Here is an 18754-nt window from a genome sequence, read left to right as displayed (position 1 = left end):
GTGTTATGCAATAAAATAATCCATAATCCAGAACATGCGAAGAGCTTTACGCACAAATGTGTATGAGAATGTGTGAATGATAACGCTTGGTTGTAATTACTCGAAATTAATGGCTTCATAAAAGAAAATATGTAGTACTTTCATGACTTTTTTTCTTATATTTCTTTTGACACTACATTTTAATTCGCTTCGTGACAAGTACATTTGAAACGCCGATCGGAGCGTATCTCAAAATAGGAAAAAAAAGGAAAAAGAAAAATTAAAAGAAAAGGTAGGTATTTTCTCTGCAAATGGTTTTACCTTTCCTTCATAAAATAAAAGATTTCCACTTCCCGATACAAATAGAAGCATCAAGTGTAATGCTACAATTTAGCTAGAACACAAATCCTTGGCGTTTGTTTTGTTCTCATTAGCATGTTGTCTCCGGAACAGATACTTTTCATTTTCCCTGAGTAGTTAATGCTCGTTAAACCTTCGACCGAGTCATTAGAAGTCATTACTAAGTACTTCTAAACATAGAGAATTCAAATTCCATTTAATGACGCTTTCCACCTTTAAATACTCTCACCATCTCATTCTAATGATCTGTCGATATGCATTTTCTGGACATGTCTCTATTAGCATGACTCATTTCAATCAATGGGATATTTCCAGTCACCTTTCATGCTACGTCATGCACCACGTCTCCCTTTATTGTCCTTCATATTCATTATTTTGGTATATTTTATCAGCAATATGCATATCTGTAGGACTCACAGTGTATCTTAAGTAATCTCTCTCTCTCTCTCTCTCTCTCTCTCTCTCTCTCTCTCTCTCTCTCTCTCTATATATATATATATATATATATATATATATATATATATATATAATTATATATATAATATATATATATATAATAATTATATATATATTAATATATATATATATATATATATAATATATATATATATATATATATATATATATATGTATGTTGTTGTTGTGTGTGTTGTGTGTGTGTGTGTGTGTGTGTTGTGTGTGTGTGTGTGTGTGTGTGTATGTATATTATTATATATATATATATATATATATATATATATATTTATATATATATATTTATACATACGTATACATATATAAACACACACACACATGCACACATATATACATAAACACATACATACATTTAAATATATATATATATATATATATATATATATATATATATATATATATATATATATTGTGTGTGTGTGTGTGTGTGTGTGTGGTGTGTGTGTGTGTGTGTGTGTGTGTGTGTGTGTGTGTGTGTGTGTGTGTGTGTGTGTGTGTGCGGATATAGATACAACACACACACAGCAAATTAAATTTCCATCTATCTAAGATATATACCAATTGTTACAGTCTCGACAAACGCAGTTCTGTAAGAATCCATTTTCCTTGTTCCTGTGTGGTAGGCGCTTACCGAAGCACACAAGTGTATTGTTTATCGATTTCTTGGAAACTTGGCGTTATCACGATAACCGCCATTTTTCCCATGGAGTTCGCACGCATGTTACCGCATGGAGTGAATGAGAAAGTGAGGCGGCCGTTTCCTATGCATCATATGCAATTGTTATTATTCATGAGTCTGTTTACTGTATGCGCTATGAAAATGCTGAACCACAAGCTGACAAATCCTTCCATTTTCTTTGTAGACCATTATCACTTTACAGAATGACATGAGAGGCACATTATTTTATCACTTGATGTATTAAACGTGTCTTTTATTATCCATTCGAGTATTATATCCCTGTTCAGCCAAAAGAAAAGCTTGTTGCTGATTCATTTCCATAAATCTCTCATCATCTCGCACAAAATACCCATAGCTCAAGGAGACGTATTTCTTTCGAATAATTAACAAACAGAAAATATTGTATTTATCACCAGCAAACAGGTACTCGACCGCTTTGAGTGTCGAACGTTACGTGCGAGTTTTGTTCGATTACCAGTTGAAAATTCCTCGTATTCCTCTTATACACACACACACACACAAACAAATATATATATATATATATATATATATATATATATATATATATATATAGATAGATAGATAGATAGATAGATAGATAGATAGATAAATAGATAGATAGATAGATAGATAGATAGATAGATAAATAAATAGATAGATATAGATAGATAGATAGATAGATAGATAGGTATAGATATATGTCCCTCTACAATAGCCACAATAATAACAATAATAACAATAGTAACCATGTCTTCTAACCAGACTTTTTTCCGACATAGATAAGTTATTTGCAAGAACAGAACAGAATACATTGTTACTGATTATATACAGTAGAATTATTTATAATACTAATGTTCAAAGCAATTGCATAGCTTACATAAATGGTGCGACGTAATTATACTGAGTGAGTGTTGATGTTTGATGATCAATAGCCTTTCGTAAAGATATAAATAGTAGTCTATAAAATATTCACCATATTTTTGCTAGCACTGCGCTTTTTTATGCTGTATGAATTAATACAGTAATATGTTTTATTAATTATTACATAATCATTACTAGTCGTACCACTACTGCTAATGTTGCTATATTACCATCACTATTACTAGTGTTATTATTATTGTTGTTGTTGTTGTTATTGTTATTGTCGTTGTTATTGTTATTATTATTATTATTATTATTATTATTATTATTATTATTATTATTATTATTATCATTGCTATTATTATTATTATTATTATTACCATCATCGTTCTCATCTTTTTTATCATTATCATTTTATTATCATTATTATTAATACTATTGTTGTTATTTTATCATCGTTATTATTATTATTTCCATTATCATTATTATCATTATTATTATTATTATTATTATTATTATTATTATTATTATTATTATTATTATTGCTATTATTGATAGTCATAATAATAATATTATTATTATCATTCTTAGCAGTAGTAGTAGTAGTATGATTATTATCATCATCATCATCATCATCATTATCATCATTATCGTCATTATTATTATCATCACTGTTTTTACTATTATTGTTATTGATATTCTATTATCACCATTATTACTACTACTACTATTATTATTATTACTAATATTATCGTTATCATCATTATTATTATTATCACTGACAATATCATTATCATTATTGTCACTATTATCATTATCATTTTGATAATAATAATCATTATTATCAATATAATGATAACAATAATAATAATAATAATAATAATAATAATAATAATAATAATAATAATAATAATAATAATAATAGCTATTGTTATTATTATTATCACATCATTATTATTAAAGATATGAAGGAGAATGAATTCGATTATATCTTCGTCAGAAATACATACACCAGTGAAACTAAAGCATATGTATATATATATATATATATATATATATATATATATATATATATATATATATATATATATATATAGATAGATATCAGAACTTATCTGACGAACCACCTGGTAGGGCAAAGACTTTAAATTCATAAATATTGTAAAGATATTAATCCTAATTCACATCTTTTCCACCTCTGTCGCAAGGAAAACGGGTCTTTATTGTTATCATTACTGTTATCGTCATTATTATCAGTATTATTATCATTATCATTATTGGATATTATTATCATCATATCATGACTATCATTTTCTACTATAGTCATTATTATTAGTAGTAACGTCAACGGTAGAAGCAGATAATAGTTGCAATTATATATTATTATGATTATAGTAATGACTAATTTCAAAAGAAAGGTAACCAGTATGTATGTTAAAAACCCGTTGTAAATTATACGGTGAAGCCTGTAAATCGTTTAATTTTCTAATTCTATAGACCAAAAGTTCTTATTCGAACGTTACGAAAAGGAAAAGGTTGTAATTTGCCATTTTCCCTCGTTAAATATGGTAAGAAAAATCTTTTTTTAACATCTTCCGTCACCGAAGGTAAACATGCCTTAACATGTCATGCAGCTTTGCTTGTGTGTGTGTGTGTGCTTGTGTGTGTGTGTGTGTGTGTGTGTGTGTGTGTGTGTGTGTGTGTGGTGTGTGTGTGTGTGTGTGTGTGTGTTTGTCTCTTCTCTCTCTCTCTCTCTCTCTCTCTCTCTCTCTCTCTCTCTCTCTCTCTCTCTCTCTCTCTCTCTCTCTCTCCTCTCTCTCTATCTCTATCTCTCTCACACACACACACACATGCATTTATAAATCGATCAAGGGCATCTTCACAGGGATTCATTTCCCTTGCATTCACTGGCGCGCATATTGTTGCAATGCGTCATGGATAGATTTTTTTTTCCTTATGAGCAACAATGACGTCATGATCACAGATTGATTTTTGTTACCAGTTATAAAACCAGCTTTTATTTTTTTTCTTTGGGATTATATTAACCATTTTATATTAAAACAATTGCTTTATTATAAGGAGGAGATCTTTGCTTTCACTAAAGCCGATAGTGTGATAAAAAAAAGAGTACTTTATATTCGTAAAACACATCTCTTCCAAGCATTGTCAATATTAGCCTTAAAGATGTCTTTATATGACAACGTAAAAAGAAAAGATATTCGGCATTGAAATGTAAAGTACGCATTTGTTTTTCCTGACAGCTGCATAATATATAGAGGTACGAGCCTAAAATAGAATAAGCCATTGACAATTATATACGACATGAAGATTAATCACATCAAAATAATAAACTAAACACTCTAGAAAAAACACAACAAACATTTACATACAACACCTAAACAAACAAGACCCACCATGTTTATTTTTCTAATAATGCATTACGCTCGTACCGTGTGGTAAAAGGAAGCCAATGTTTACAGAAAAACTTTTGCAAAATCTCGTGTCTCGTCTCGTCTTCCCAGGGCTGACAGTACCCCATAGTTTTATTTCTTCTGGCTTTGGAATAGTAAGACTGTGGTGTTTGAAGTCGTTTGTTTAAATAGCAGTTTGTTGAGTGATTCTCCAATATCCTAAGATAAGCCAAAATAACAGAACGTGTTGTTATTTCTCATATACGTTTGGTTTTATGTTTGGAAGTTCTTACTAGTTAGCCAGTAGTGAATTTCAAAACGTCACTTCTTTCACATATATTGTATTTGCCATGTACAGTGACAGAAGGCTTAAAATTAAAGATAACTAGTTAGATAGGACACAAAGTTGATGCGGTGGCCTTCATGTTTCAGCAAAGGCCAGTAAGTCTTGATCATTTATATTATATACAATTCAAGGCTTGTAGTGGTTCTTGGTCTAGAAATTGCTGTCTTACCTTTCCAGAATAAATGTGAAGGTTTGTTGTCCATTGCTGGGGTGGTAATAGTTTATAGTCATTTCGACTTGGCTTAGCTTTTCCTCTCTTTGTAATCCTATTCAGGATATTTACCCATTTTAAATTCCAACTTGAGAGTGGTGAAGTGTCAAGTGAAACTGAATTACTGTATAGGAGGCCAAGCATGGCTTCACCATGTGTAGTGTAGGCCTATAGGACCTGTGACATAATGTCCTCCAAACACTGAAATAAACACAAATGCCTTACAAGGCATTTGTGTTTATTTCAGTGTTGTGTTAAAGAATGTTGAGGAAATTCACATACTTGGGTAGTTTGATAACATCAGATGGAAGAAGTGTAACTGAAATAAAGAAAAGAATTGGTATGGCAAAGAAAGTCTTCAACAAGATGAGTGCTGTCTTTAAGAACAGACAGTTGAATGTAAAAAACAAAGTTAGAGTGTTAGAATGTTACATGTGGTCAGTTTTGCTTTATGGGTGTGATGTTTGGACAGTCAGTGAAAATTTGAAAGAAAGATTAAAATCAGTAGAAATGTGGTTCCTCAGAAGAATGCTCAGGATTTCATGGACAGAAAGAGTTACTAATGGAGAAGTTTTAAGAAGAGCAGGAGTTAAAAGAACCTTGATGAAAGTTATCAGGAAAAGACAGATGCAATTTTTAGGACACGTAATGAGATGTAAAGGATTGGGAAAACTTAGTGTTAACAGGAAAGATAGAAGGGAAGAGAAGCAGGGGTAGACAAAGGAAGTTCATCACCAGCTTGAACAAAGATCTCAATATGGGCAGAAGTGACTTAGAACTGCTAAAGTTGTCAACAGACAGAATGGGATGGAAAACCATGATTGCCAAAGCCCTGAAAGGACAAGGCACTTAGAAGAAGAGAAGCCATACAAGTCTGCCTCAAGCTGTCTGCAATAGCATTTCCATGAATCTAGGTGGGATAGTAAACAAGCTTGCCCCAGTTTCTTCCAGTTTCACACCATTCCACGGCACCAGTCCATCAGAATTCTCCCTTATTATATGTTTGGATATATCTTAAAATTTTTCAAGGAGAATTATTGGAAAAGAAATGGCAAATCAGGATCTTTCCTCTAACAGTCCATGGCATTGATCGCAATTTTTACAGTGATGGAGTCCAGAACAAAATAGATTTGAATAGTTCATATTTTATCTCAGCAGAAGATGCTTTACAACAAAGGAAAGTACTGTGATATACCTCTCCATTGTGCATGATTAAAGCTGTCCATAAATATCATGGATGTGTGTGATCATAGTTTCAGAGTTATCATGTCATTTTGCTTTGATATTCTCATTTTCAAAGATAAATGTTTTTATAGGTTTGGAACACAAAATCAGGAATAGCAAGCTTAGTTTGGTAGATAGTAGGTATGGTTAACTATATATTTATGTATGTATGTATGTATGTATGTATATATATATATATATATATATATATATATATATATATATATATATATATATATATTTATATATATATATATATATATATAATTAGTTTAGGTTTAGAGTTCATCATTCCTTTTTTTTTTTTTTTTTTTTTTTTTTTATCATGCATCTTCACAAGTTTTTTGCATAATGTAAAATGCCATCGTAAAAAAATACATAATGAAAATATTTATGAATAGTACAATACTAGCTTGGTCGTGACTCGTATTTTAGTATCGTTAGTATGATGTATTATATAGACAGATAGATAGGTAGGCAGATATATATAATAATTAATCTCTGCTTGAAAGCCACTGATATAAATGTGATTTATAGATATCTAATGCTGTTTAAACTGGAAATTAATTAACATTGAATTACCATAGTTTAGAAAGTGGATATCTGTAAATGTATCCATATATATTTATATATTTTGTTTAGATTCCACAAAACATCTTAAGGTATTGTATTCTCTAGTGATAAGTTAACACATATCTATTGAGCAATTTTTTTGTACTATATGAATTAAGAAATTGTGTATGACTTTATTTTGGCCAACAATAGTCATGTCAGTCACATGACCAGTGAACATTATAGAGGGTCTATTTAAGGTTGATAAATTTTAATAACCCATAGTGAGTTTCAGATTAGTATTCATAAAGTTTACATAACAGTGTGGGGAACCTTGTAAGGTGATGAGTAAAAACTAACCTTTTGGTAAGCTGTAATGCAGTGATGATATGTTCCTAATTGCTACTTAAAATATGATGTAACTATAAATTTGTATATTCTCATAGACAAGTTATACTATGCGTATCTGAATATGTCTTCGTATGCACATCTTGTTTTGGGGTATAAAATGTCTCTTAGTGTATAAAAAGTTCTAATCAGTTTGCAAGATTTATTCATTGAAATGTGTACATTGGTGTTGATTTGGTTGAAAGTATTGTGTTTATGATTAAAAGGACTTAATTTTCATTTCAGAAGCAGCAGCAGCCATGAGTCTTATGGCAAAAGGAGGTGGAGATGGACCAGGTTTTGTCGGTATCCGTTTCTGTCAGGAGTGTAACAATATGTTGTATCCAAAGGAAGACAAGGTATTTCTTCTTCATATCTGTTGCTTAGACATTTGATTTGATAATCAAAATAATTTCCATTTTTGTTTTCTGTTTCACCAGTTTATTAATCAAAATCGAATTTCCAGGAAAACAAGATATTGCTTTATGCCTGCAGGAACTGTGATTACAAAATGCCCACAGAAAATAATTGTATTTATGTCAACAAGTTGATGCATGAAATTGATGAACTCCGGCACATTAACCCAGAAGTGATACAGGTAAATAGGAAGAACGCATCTTTTTTACACTCCAATAAAATTGCTATATTATCGACAAGATTTAAGGCATGTAGCATAATATATTATCTGTATTAGAATATTGAACATAGCTCAGTTGTATCACTTGTTTCATGATAAAGAGGATATAAATGATGAGTGTGATGTATTTTAACATCTTTTTATTGTTGTACTTATTGCCTTGTATTTAATGTTTACTGAGCATATTACTTGTATCAACTTAGGTTGCAGCTATAGTCTTGGGATCTAAGCCTATGTTGATTGTATAAACATTTTCTAAGATAAAAGAGTTAGGAGAGTCTGTCTCAAGATTGTGTTCATGTTGCATAACTTTATAATTGGGGTATATATCAAGTATTAAACTTGGCAACTAACAATGATATAAAATATCAGAATTGGTTGTATATGTGTAAAATATAGTTCAGTTTTTGATCTCACCTGTACCATAAAAACTTGATAAAAGTGTATGATTATACATTAGGAAAATTGATTTTTTTTTTTTTTTTTTTTTTTCTTTAGTAACAAAACCTTTTCCATTTATTCTCAAGTACTCTAAATGTTCTCTTTTACCAAGGACCCAACACTGCCACGGACAGACGACCATCCATGCCCAAGGTGTAGTACACGTGATGCGGTATTCTTCCAAGCCCAGACCAGGAGAGCTGAAGATGAGATGAGACTGTACTATGTATGTTGCAATAGTGAGTGCACACACCGTTGGACTGAGTAAATTAAGTTGTTATCATCATCTATTTTTTTCTTACAAAATCACCCACAAGTAATTTGCCAGTAATTTTTCAGGTACTTATTCTTGTTGGGTTGAATACATTTCTTACTTTGTGAAAATGTGTCATGCTAATGTAATTATGCCTGAAAGTATGCAATACATGTATAATGAAAAATGTATTTTTAACTGATAACATCAATAAAAAAAAATCATATCTTTGCTTTATTCTGTCAACATGTGCTTGTGTATATACACCCACAAATTGTCTGCAGTGTGTGTGATGTGGTTTTCCTTCTCAGAAATAGACCAGCTATTTTATAGCTATGTTTCAAGATACAGGAAAATGTGCATAACAATTTGTTGCTACCAAAATACTACCACATTATTACACTAGGACTATTGGAGATATATATAGATGTATGTGAATGGATTTTATTATCTATTTTCATCAATTCATAGACATTCTGTGAAAATCATCAGCTCTTAGTGGTGACAGTCAATGGAAACATTATCCAGGAAAAGTTCCTAATAAAGTTTCTTTGAAGCAGCACTTCTTAGCCTTCTGCCATTTAACTCACAGGTAGAACTTATTTTGGCTTGAGAAAAGTGTTAAATGTAATTTAGGGCAATACAGTCATTAAGTGTTGTGACTAATCATAAAATATTAGAGCTGCATTCTTACTTTTTTGCTACTGAAGTGAAAAGTGTATTATTATTTATGTCAGTGTCCAGGTATTATCACATGGTATGAAGTGATATCCTATCTGTATCTCAGCTATAAAAAAAATCTTCCTCATAGACATGTAGAACAAGACAACAGGCAAGATTGTTACAATTTAAGTGCCTACTGTGTCCCCTCCTACTACCCTCAGTGTTGTCAAAACTGTGTACATAACAAGGTAAAGTAGTAAGATTAAGATAATGTATCTGTTCAGGACTTCAAAGATGTGAAACTGCACAGCAGAGTGGTGTTAACCCACATTATGATATATCCTGCACCATCAGTTTCTTGGACAAATCTGCTTTTTCTCCAGTACTAGTGCCATTGTGTTTGGCATCACTATGAGATGCAAGTACCTGAAGTGAAGAAAAAACTTTATTTTTTTTCTAACATTTACTTACAATTTCCAAAGTTGTATTTGGAATATTGAAGAAGGTGAATGCAAATTGAAAAACTGCCAATGTTTTCTTAGAACCCCACTTAATTGGCCACTACCCAATTTAGTTTGTTGGAAAATCCTTTCACAGTGCGGAAGTTCAAGAAGAAAAGGGTGAGGGAGGGGGTCTAGCAACATGGGATATTCTTCCTCTAATTGTCTTGAAGTAAGGTATGAAAGTAGCTTCTACTTTTCCTCTCAAGGGAGAAAATGCGCGAGTCACCTTTGGGTGTCTAAGTACTTTCCCTACCATGAGAGGATTTTTTCCTTCCCTGTTGCCCTTTTGTGTGAGGATTAACACTGGTTTGCCACACAAATTCCACTCTGAAGTCCTGTGTACAATCATTCTCTCATTCTTAATTTAATTCATTATGTGATGTGAATAGCTTTGATGTCACTGCGTGTGTTGGTAGGAGGGCACAGACCCCAATGGTTAATGAATCACACCTACTAACACACAACCTCATTTGTCTTCTAGGGAAGATGGGTAAAGTTGCAAAGTAATCAATTATATGTTTTTGTTTTCTTTTCTTAGCTGAGATACAGATGGGGGAACATTTCACACCATGTGAATATATCTGGAGACATTAACAAAGACAAATTGTGGATACCCAAGATGGATGTGCATTTTTTGGGGTGACAAGATTTTTTTTTTATACATTATTCATACCTGAACATATCAGCTTAGAAACTTTTAGTATATTCAGTCAATGAAGGAGTGCATAGAAAAGGAAGAACAAATAAACGTTAAAACACCCATGAAACAAAAGTTAATGGTAGTAACAGAGTAGTAATGAAAATAAAAAAAAATTATGTTTATAGTTTAATGTCCCTTAAACTGTATTTACAACAAATAAAACATGGATAAGAAGTTTACTATCTTGAAACATCTTCCAAGTCAAACCATCTGTCAAACTTACTTTTACATTTCTAAGAAAAAAAACTGGATAAGAAAAAAAAAAATATATATATATAAAATTTAGTTTTAAATTTTAATTCAAATTTTTATTCTTTACTTTCCTATATTTCACTGTTTAGGATCTGCCAGCAAGTTCTTCAGTTTGCTACTTATTGCACTAGCACGAATTTCACAGTATTCCCTCAAAATGAAAGGAATGCTAAAAGAATCAATCAGAAGAGAAAAGAGGCAACACAAATAAAGAAGTATAATGATTAATAATAACGTCGTAACATGAAGCTGCAAAACAAGCAGAAATTTTCCTCAATTATATCAGTGATGTTGGCATTGTTTTTCCTCTGTTGTCTTGTTCTGTTTCAATTTTAACGATGAAGACATATGCATTGCCTTGTTGATTGAATTTTTGAACTCACTCATTCATTCTCTCTCTCTCTCTGTCACTCACTCTCACTCGCACAGCAAGGATTACTTTCACATATACCAAAAGTAAATATAATGCATTCAAATATTTGAAACCCAAAGGTATTCTCCACTTGATAAGGTTACCATCAAAACCACAACTAATTCACTCTAGTACTTATTCAAAATTACAAATCTAAATTTGAATGAGGTTAATACATTATATTTCTCTACAGACAAGTGGTAACAAACTGGATTCTGCAAATAATGAACACGTCAACAAAGAATGTACATGAAAACTATGCAAGCTGAAAATCTCAAATTCATTTACAGAGCAATATTTCATGTATAAAAAAATAAAAGTGGAAAAAAAAAGTATAAAATAAAGGTGGGATTACATGCCTATACAATGATAAGAATACACATACTTTCTTCACCACCCATCCTACATACACCAAGCATCAAAACCCTTTTTTTTATATATATAATATTTTTTAGTTCATATTCCTGTTGATGACAATGCAACTAGATATGGGATATTACTCTAAAGTTGGTGTAAGTGAAGAAAAAGTGAGGGAGAATATGAAAGAAAATGTGTGCACTCATGAAAATTAGCATATGTACATTTGTGTGTAGATGTGCACACACATTCAGTCCTTAAACACAACTTACACACACGTGCATCTAAACCCACATGCATATTCACACACATTCACAATCACAGTCTTTCTTTATCTGAAGACAAAGATGCAATAAATCTAAGACTAAGTAAATGGAAAAGTCACCAGCTAAAAATAATAATGTTGAAGACAAAAATGAAAAGAGAAGAAACAATAGAAATATTGCAGTTTCAATTATTTAAATACTTCACAAAGGAAATACTGTATCCATTAAAACCACATGGATGACAAAACAAATTAGTTCTGTTACCTTTACCCAAATATAAAAAGTGATATTCAAATCTTTCAATAAAAATGCCAGAGAACACTAAATTTGCCATAAATATTCATCTAATAACCTCCAGCAATTTATATACACAGGTACATAAGTAGGTTATTCTTCTGAAACAAAAACATAAAAAAAGTACCAAACTGGCATTTGACAATATTGTAGGCACAATGGCATCAACGTCTGGAACTTCTATATGGATCATACCTACCGCTAGACCTGTCGTCATTTCCGTGAGACCGGCTGTGATAATGATCCCTCGATCTATGACTATCATGACTGTGTCCATTTGGTCTCGTGTAAGAATCATTCTTTGGTCCTAACCTGTTGTAGTCAAAACGACCTTGCTGTTGCTGTAACTGAGCAAGCATGTTGGAATTTTGAGAAACACTGTCTTCTCTATTCTGCTGCCCTTTCAGCATCTTCATCGCATCATTATCAATGTATTTCTGTCCGCCACTTCTCTGATTATGACGGAAACTCTGGTGATCATCCAGGGACCTTCCATATCTGTTTCTGTCCTCATGATGACGGTTATGACGGTCATCTAAGGATCGAGAATTTCTGTCTCTATTATTGTAATGATGTCCTCTGTTCCAATGTTGATTGTGTGGTGAATCATTAGTTCTTGATCCACTCCCTCGCATGTTATTCTGCATGTTATGGCCTCGATGTCCCTGACCATACATGCCATAATTCACAGAGCCAAGTCGATCTGATGAGCGCATGCTTGGCGCATTGAGCAGAGGACTGTCTGATAAAAGACAAGGCTGCTGTGCCTGCAACAAAGCTATCTGCTGTTGTGCTAATGCCATGATATGCTGCGGAACTCGACCTTGTAGTGCTGCTGGAATACCTGGGCCTGGGCCTAAGAGAGACTGCTGTTGGCCACAACTCTGTGCTTGCACTGATGGGTAATTCTGTTGAGGAGCCTGAGGACTATTATTTAATAAGCTGGGATCCAGAGTGTGTATCCCACCAGGTCCAGGTGCAAGTCCTCTCTGTTGTAACTCTTGCAAGCCCCTATTCTGAACTTTCATGTTACGATTGAAAAGAGGAATTCCATTCATCAACTCAATTGCATACGGGACAGACACTGGATCACGATAAATGACAAATGCAAAGTTTTTGTACATTCCAGTTGCTCTGTCCTTAGCTATCCTGACATACTGCACTGGTCCTGCCTGAAAAAAAGAAATCAAGATCAAAATAATAATAATAATTAATTTAAATTAAATATACAGAAGTCACAAATTAAAGATACATGCTAGCAAAACTTTAGATAAGCTTGTATTTTCATAAATATTCATTTCTGTTAGAGTGAGACAAAGGGATAAAGAAAGAAATGATTCCTGTACCACAAAAGCTCATTATGCTATGTATCTGCCAGCATGTGTGACATTGGTACTTGTTTTACAATAATATTTTGGAGAAGGAGAAGGAAGAGGAGGAGGGAGGGGGAGGAAGAGGAGGGGGAGGGGGGAGGAGGAGGGAGGTGGAGGAGGAGGAGGAGGAGGGAGGAGGAAGAGGAGGAGGAGGAGGGAGGGGGATGTGGGATGATGATGATGATGATGATGATGATGATGATGATGATGATGATGATGATGATGATGATGATGATGATGATGATGATGATGATGATGATGATGATGATGATGATGATGATGATGATGATGATGATGATAACAATAATAATAACAATAATAATAACAATAACAATAATAATAATAATAATAATAATAATAATAAATAACAACAACAACAACTACAACAATAATGATGATAAAAAAAAAAATAAGATAAAATATATATATATATATATATATATATATATATATATATATATATATATATATATATATATATATATATATATATATATATATATATAAAGCTCAGACTCAGTGATAATTTCTATTAATTTCATTTATTTGAACCACAAGTAAGATATGAAACTATCTGTCTCTGCAGTGATATTATGCGGCACTGCACTCAGCTGCAGCTACACCAATACTTACCATTTCACTAATATTCCCCTAATAGAAATGGTACATATTAATAATTTATATATTTTGTTGTAAATTGTTCCTTGCTTCTCTATGTATAAATAATTTCTCAGTATATTATATAATTATTAACTTTTACATGAATTACTCATTGTGGTTTTGTGTACATAATTAACTTTAAACTTAGACTTTCATTAGCAACTGCCCACCAATGAGAGAATTACTAAGCCTCCTGCCCTAATCTATGGACCTCATTCCTTGAATTTACTGGAGGAATTTTTTTTTTATTACAATTATTCTTGTTTATAATACCATCATAATCCTCATAATATATATATATATATATATATATATATATATATATATATATATATATATATATATATATATATATATATATATATATATTTTTTTTTTTTTTTTTTTTTTTTTTTTTTTTTTTTTTTTTGAGAATTCAAGAAATATGATAAACAGTTAAGATCAAACTGACTTGGTAGCTGACTCCTTGGGAATTAAGTGATTGCAAAACCATTACGTGCAAACAAAAGCAACTATACCCACTACAGTGACAAACAGTGCATGTGTCCAATGCCACTGGTTAAAACTGGTGACAATATTGGCCTTGATACAAAGGAAGGCATAAAATATAAAGGGAAAATGCTGGGTAAGCAAATAAATAAAACAGAAAAATAAAATTAATAAAAAAATAATAGTAATAATAATAATAACAATAATAATAATAATAATAATAACAATAATAAAATAATAATAATAATAAATTGGATTAATATAATGGAAATAATCATTTGTGCAATTTCTAAGAGGTAAGCCTCAGGAACTATCACATGAGAAGCAAAATTTCATGTTCTACCTACCATCAATAACCTTTCTCCTCCTGGACTTTCTATCACACAGATATTGTTCCCTCAGCTCAAGGAGATATATGACTTAAAAATACAATAGAGAAGTTACCAACCTGATGATGGCTTACTAAAAGACAACAGGCAAGAGTTTCTCCAAAGTTAGAGCATATTTAAAAGATTTATGTCCAATACTCATAAATAAAACAAACAAAAGTCAACATTGTAATCATTTAATATAATCTATATGGAGACTTGCATGGATTTGTCCTATGATGATTACTTGCCTTTGTGTGATATCTCTTTATAGAGGAAATGACCATGATATGTGCAAACACTCATAGCCAAAATATCAATCACCTGACATTTTCTTTGTTTACAAAACAAACATTTTGGTTTTAGAATTTCATGGTTTCATATCTTTGCCAACTGTTTTCTGCCTATTACTTTAATGTCCACACAACAATATGTCAGCAAACATGATCAACCTTATTAAAGGTTTATGAATTATTTTGCATGATCTGACCTCCATATATGGCAGGAATGATTTAAAAAACACCTTACTTGGTAATTCTTTATAGTACAGATGCACTTGCCAGAGACTGAGTCCCCCAACTACGTCACAAATAATCTAAGTTGCTTTGAATAGGAGTGTCCAAAGGATAGGGTTGATGGGGGACTCTACCCCCAACAAAATAGGATTAAAACCTGGGAGCACTAAGTGGACTTAAGCTGTGAGCGCTGCTTCCTGTGAACCTTTTTCTTTATTTGAGGCATTACTGTTTGTCTGCAGATTATTTCTTGTGCAGATGACTACAACTTTTAGTCCTCTATAAGAATATCATCCTAAATTTGCCCTACCTTGGTGCAATTCATACCATATAGATTAACCTTTTACTTTCTAAGGGCTTCAAAAATCTTAAATGCCAACCTGCCATACAATACCCGACTCTTGCCGAACCTAACCCCCTTGCCCATACTTCCATCTTCACCTAACCTTACCTAGCTGAACCTAACCCCCTAGCCAGACTTCCACCTTCACCTAATCTTACCTAGCCAAACCTAACCTCACCTTACTTACCCTAATCTTAGTTCACCTAACCCACTGACCTTCAGCCATTCTTAGTATTCCAAGACCCCCACTCATTGGCTGTATTTTTGACTATGCCCCCGAATCTTCTTACATTTGCTATTTTCACCTCGATCCATTGGTACTTGCCCTTTTCCCATAGAAAGAGAAAATGTGTATCATTTATCAAGAATGCCAAGTCTAGGAGTAATTTTATATTAGTCTAAGTCTACAACAGGACCACATCCATCAGACACAAAGTCCCTAACCTAAATTAAAGAACAAATGAACCCTATCCTAAATGCACAACTTCTACAAAGATTGCTGTATGAACCAACTGCTTTAACTTTAACCCCACCAACATCATAAGCAACAAACTTTGTCATGGTACGATATCTAAATTGATATAATAGGTATACTATGTAAGTGCACATATATAGTATGCCATAATTTCCAATACTTTATTATATTCATTAACTCCCTTATTATTAGCTTGGGCCTCGTAGGATATGGGTTCAAATTAATAGTCTTGAAGAAGATCTACTTGTAATTGTTTATAGAGTAACTATAGCCTTCTCAAACTAGGTCCTAGGGCTTTATCCCCTTATCTCTAGGAAATTCTTTTAACCCTTTCCCGACGGGTAGTATTCATAGTGGCCCGGGCCTCGCTGCCTGGGGCTTATATCGTCGCCCTAGCATGCGCGACCACTCATGCCAAATACCAGCATCCCTTGCCGTTTCTTCGTAATACTATGAGGATATGTTGTATTTTCAGTTTTCATTATTTTCTAAAGTCTCTACTTGCCAAACTTCCTGATAAATCGAGACTATTTTTGTTGTTATATAGACTCCATAGTTGATCATTACTCAGTCTATAGTCTGAATAAAATATGCAGTATGCGGCAGCATGGAGTTGAAATCGTCAGTTTGTTGCATTTTTTTTTTTTTTTTGAGAAAGTGTTAAAAACGACTTAATCACGCTTTCAGTGGCAGAAAAATAATATTTTGCCGTGATTGTAACAAAAAATAACTCATGGCATCTCCATACATACATCATGGCATGCACATACATGCCCCCGGCAGATGGTCCCACCATGCCATGGCATGTGGGTACATGCCACCCGTCGGGAATGGGTTAATAGTCTTGAAGAAGATCTACTTGTAAATGTTTATAAAATAACTATAGCCTTCTCAGACTAAGTCCTAGGGCTTTATCCCCTTATCTCCAGCAAATTCTCTTAATCTCTTCTCTTTATAAATTTGTCGTTGAATTTTTCATTGCATAAATATATACTTTACTTGTTGATATACATAAAAAAAATTAATGAATTTGGTAATTTCTCAAAATACCTTCGCATATCTGATATCAACAAATTTTGATATCAAAGGATTCCTCTCACTCTCTACTATTCAAAAATAATAAAATTATGCTGCGTAAATCCCCATTAGTGACAATCTCGGCCCCAATAGTTAGGAAGGGCATGAAATTGCCCAGAATCAGTCACAAAATCATTGCAATTGCTTTTAGAAGGTATTGGGAAAACCTATTCAGAACATAGCATGTGAATGTGCAATAACAACCTTCTGTCACCTTGCTCCTAATCTGTATGTACACTGATATTAAGTTCATCCATTTCAGTAATTATGCATCAACCTATTCAGCAAACTATGGTTAAACTGGGCAATTAACTAATCATTATCCTTCAAAAGAATCAGATTCCTGGGGCCCAAAGTCGGCCGAAGTTCGCTCCCGTGAACGTGACACACCTCCTCCGTTCTCAACATCGCCGAGAACAACACGACAACCCACCATAAATAAAACACCTCTAAGCCTCCATCCTACCCTTAAATACAATCTTCAGCCCCCCCTAAAAAAAAAAAGAGACCGAAATTCACCTCAATCACACGACTCCCTTGCGAATTAACTAAGCAAACCCCCCGTCCATCAAGGTCTCGCCAAATTCCCCCCCGCCGTTTGTTTTTCTTTTTCTTCCAGCTCACCTGCAAAAACAATTCGAACAGGACGTCCTCTGTCACTTGTTCAGAGTCCAGGTTGCCCACCCACACGGTCCTGTCTTCCTCGTCGCACATTTTGGAGGGCGTTGGAGGTGGTTTATTTAAAGGCAGCGAGGGTCCCCTTTCCCCTGGATAGATGGGCGACGCTGTAAACAATCAACCGAGAGTCTATTGTGCAAGTGTCAAAATACTGTGGGGGTTTAATAGGGATTTCAGTACGGTGTGATTGCTGTGTTTGAGGTGGGTTGTGTGATTATTTCGTATGGATTAAAAAGGGGGGTTTATTTTATTTGGTGTTTCTTCAGGGCGGAAATAGTGAAGATATTCGCTACTTTCCGTGCGTGAAAATGGGGATACGAGGGTAATGGAATTACTTCTTCCCAATAAGTGATTTTCCTGCTTTTCCTTTCTTATCTATTATTACTTCTCTCTTTTTTATTTCACCATTTTTTTATGTCCCATGTGCCTCTCACCCTCTTTCTCCTCTTCATTTTTTAAAAATAGTTTTATCTTTTTGTTGTCAGTATTTTTGATGTTGCTTCTGCTAATTCTG

At 33.0% G+C, this 18754-nt stretch overlaps 2 protein-coding genes across 2 annotated transcripts; one reads left to right on the top strand and one right to left on the bottom strand.

The window, feature by feature from the left end:
- The first annotated feature begins 4769 nt into the window (after positions 1 to 4769).
- Positions 4770 to 10748, top strand: LOC119572900 (DNA-directed RNA polymerase II subunit RPB9-like). Its single transcript, XM_037919849.1, has 4 exons — positions 4770 to 4919; positions 7731 to 7843; positions 7951 to 8082; positions 8675 to 10748. Exons 2-4 carry the CDS (start codon positions 7745 to 7747, stop codon positions 8828 to 8830), a joined length of 387 nt encoding a protein of 128 aa, XP_037775777.1. The 5' UTR covers positions 4770 to 4919; positions 7731 to 7744; the 3' UTR covers positions 8831 to 10748.
- LOC119572899 (RNA-binding protein 7-like) lies at positions 8591 to 18365 on the bottom strand. Its single transcript, XM_037919848.1, has 2 exons — positions 18187 to 18365; positions 8591 to 13434 (listed from the first exon to the last, which is right to left on the bottom strand). The coding sequence occupies exons 1-2, from the start codon at positions 18274 to 18276 to the stop codon at positions 12427 to 12429; spliced, it is 1098 nt and encodes a 365-aa protein (XP_037775776.1). The 5' UTR covers positions 18277 to 18365; the 3' UTR covers positions 8591 to 12426.
- Positions 18366 to 18754: the final 389 nt, after the last annotated feature.

This window comes from Penaeus monodon, chromosome 5 (genome assembly GCF_015228065.2).
Source record: "Penaeus monodon isolate SGIC_2016 chromosome 5, NSTDA_Pmon_1, whole genome shotgun sequence".
Lineage (NCBI taxonomy): Eukaryota > Metazoa > Arthropoda > Malacostraca > Decapoda > Penaeidae > Penaeus > Penaeus monodon.
This window is presented reverse-complemented; position numbering and strand designations above follow the sequence as displayed.

Bases quoted from the DNA above. Each gene is read 5' to 3' on its own strand.
- LOC119572900 (XM_037919849.1), top strand. From the start codon at position 7,745: ATGAGTCTTATGGCAAAAGGAGGTGGAGATGGACCAGGTTTTGTCGGT. The intron at 7,844-7,950 runs GTATTTCTTCTT...TCGAATTTCCAG, and splicing joins TGTATCCAAAGGAAGACAAG to GAAAACAAGATATTGCTTTA. The intron at 8,083-8,674 runs GTAAATAGGAAG...TCTTTTACCAAG, and splicing joins TTAACCCAGAAGTGATACAG to GACCCAACACTGCCACGGAC.
- LOC119572899 (XM_037919848.1), bottom strand. From the start codon at position 18,276: ATGTGCGACGAGGAAGACAGGACCGTGTGGGTGGGCAACCTGGACTCT. The intron at 13,435-18,186 runs GTGAGCTGGAAG...TCTTTTTTTCAG, and splicing joins TGTTCGAATTGTTTTTGCAG to GCAGGACCAGTGCAGTATGT.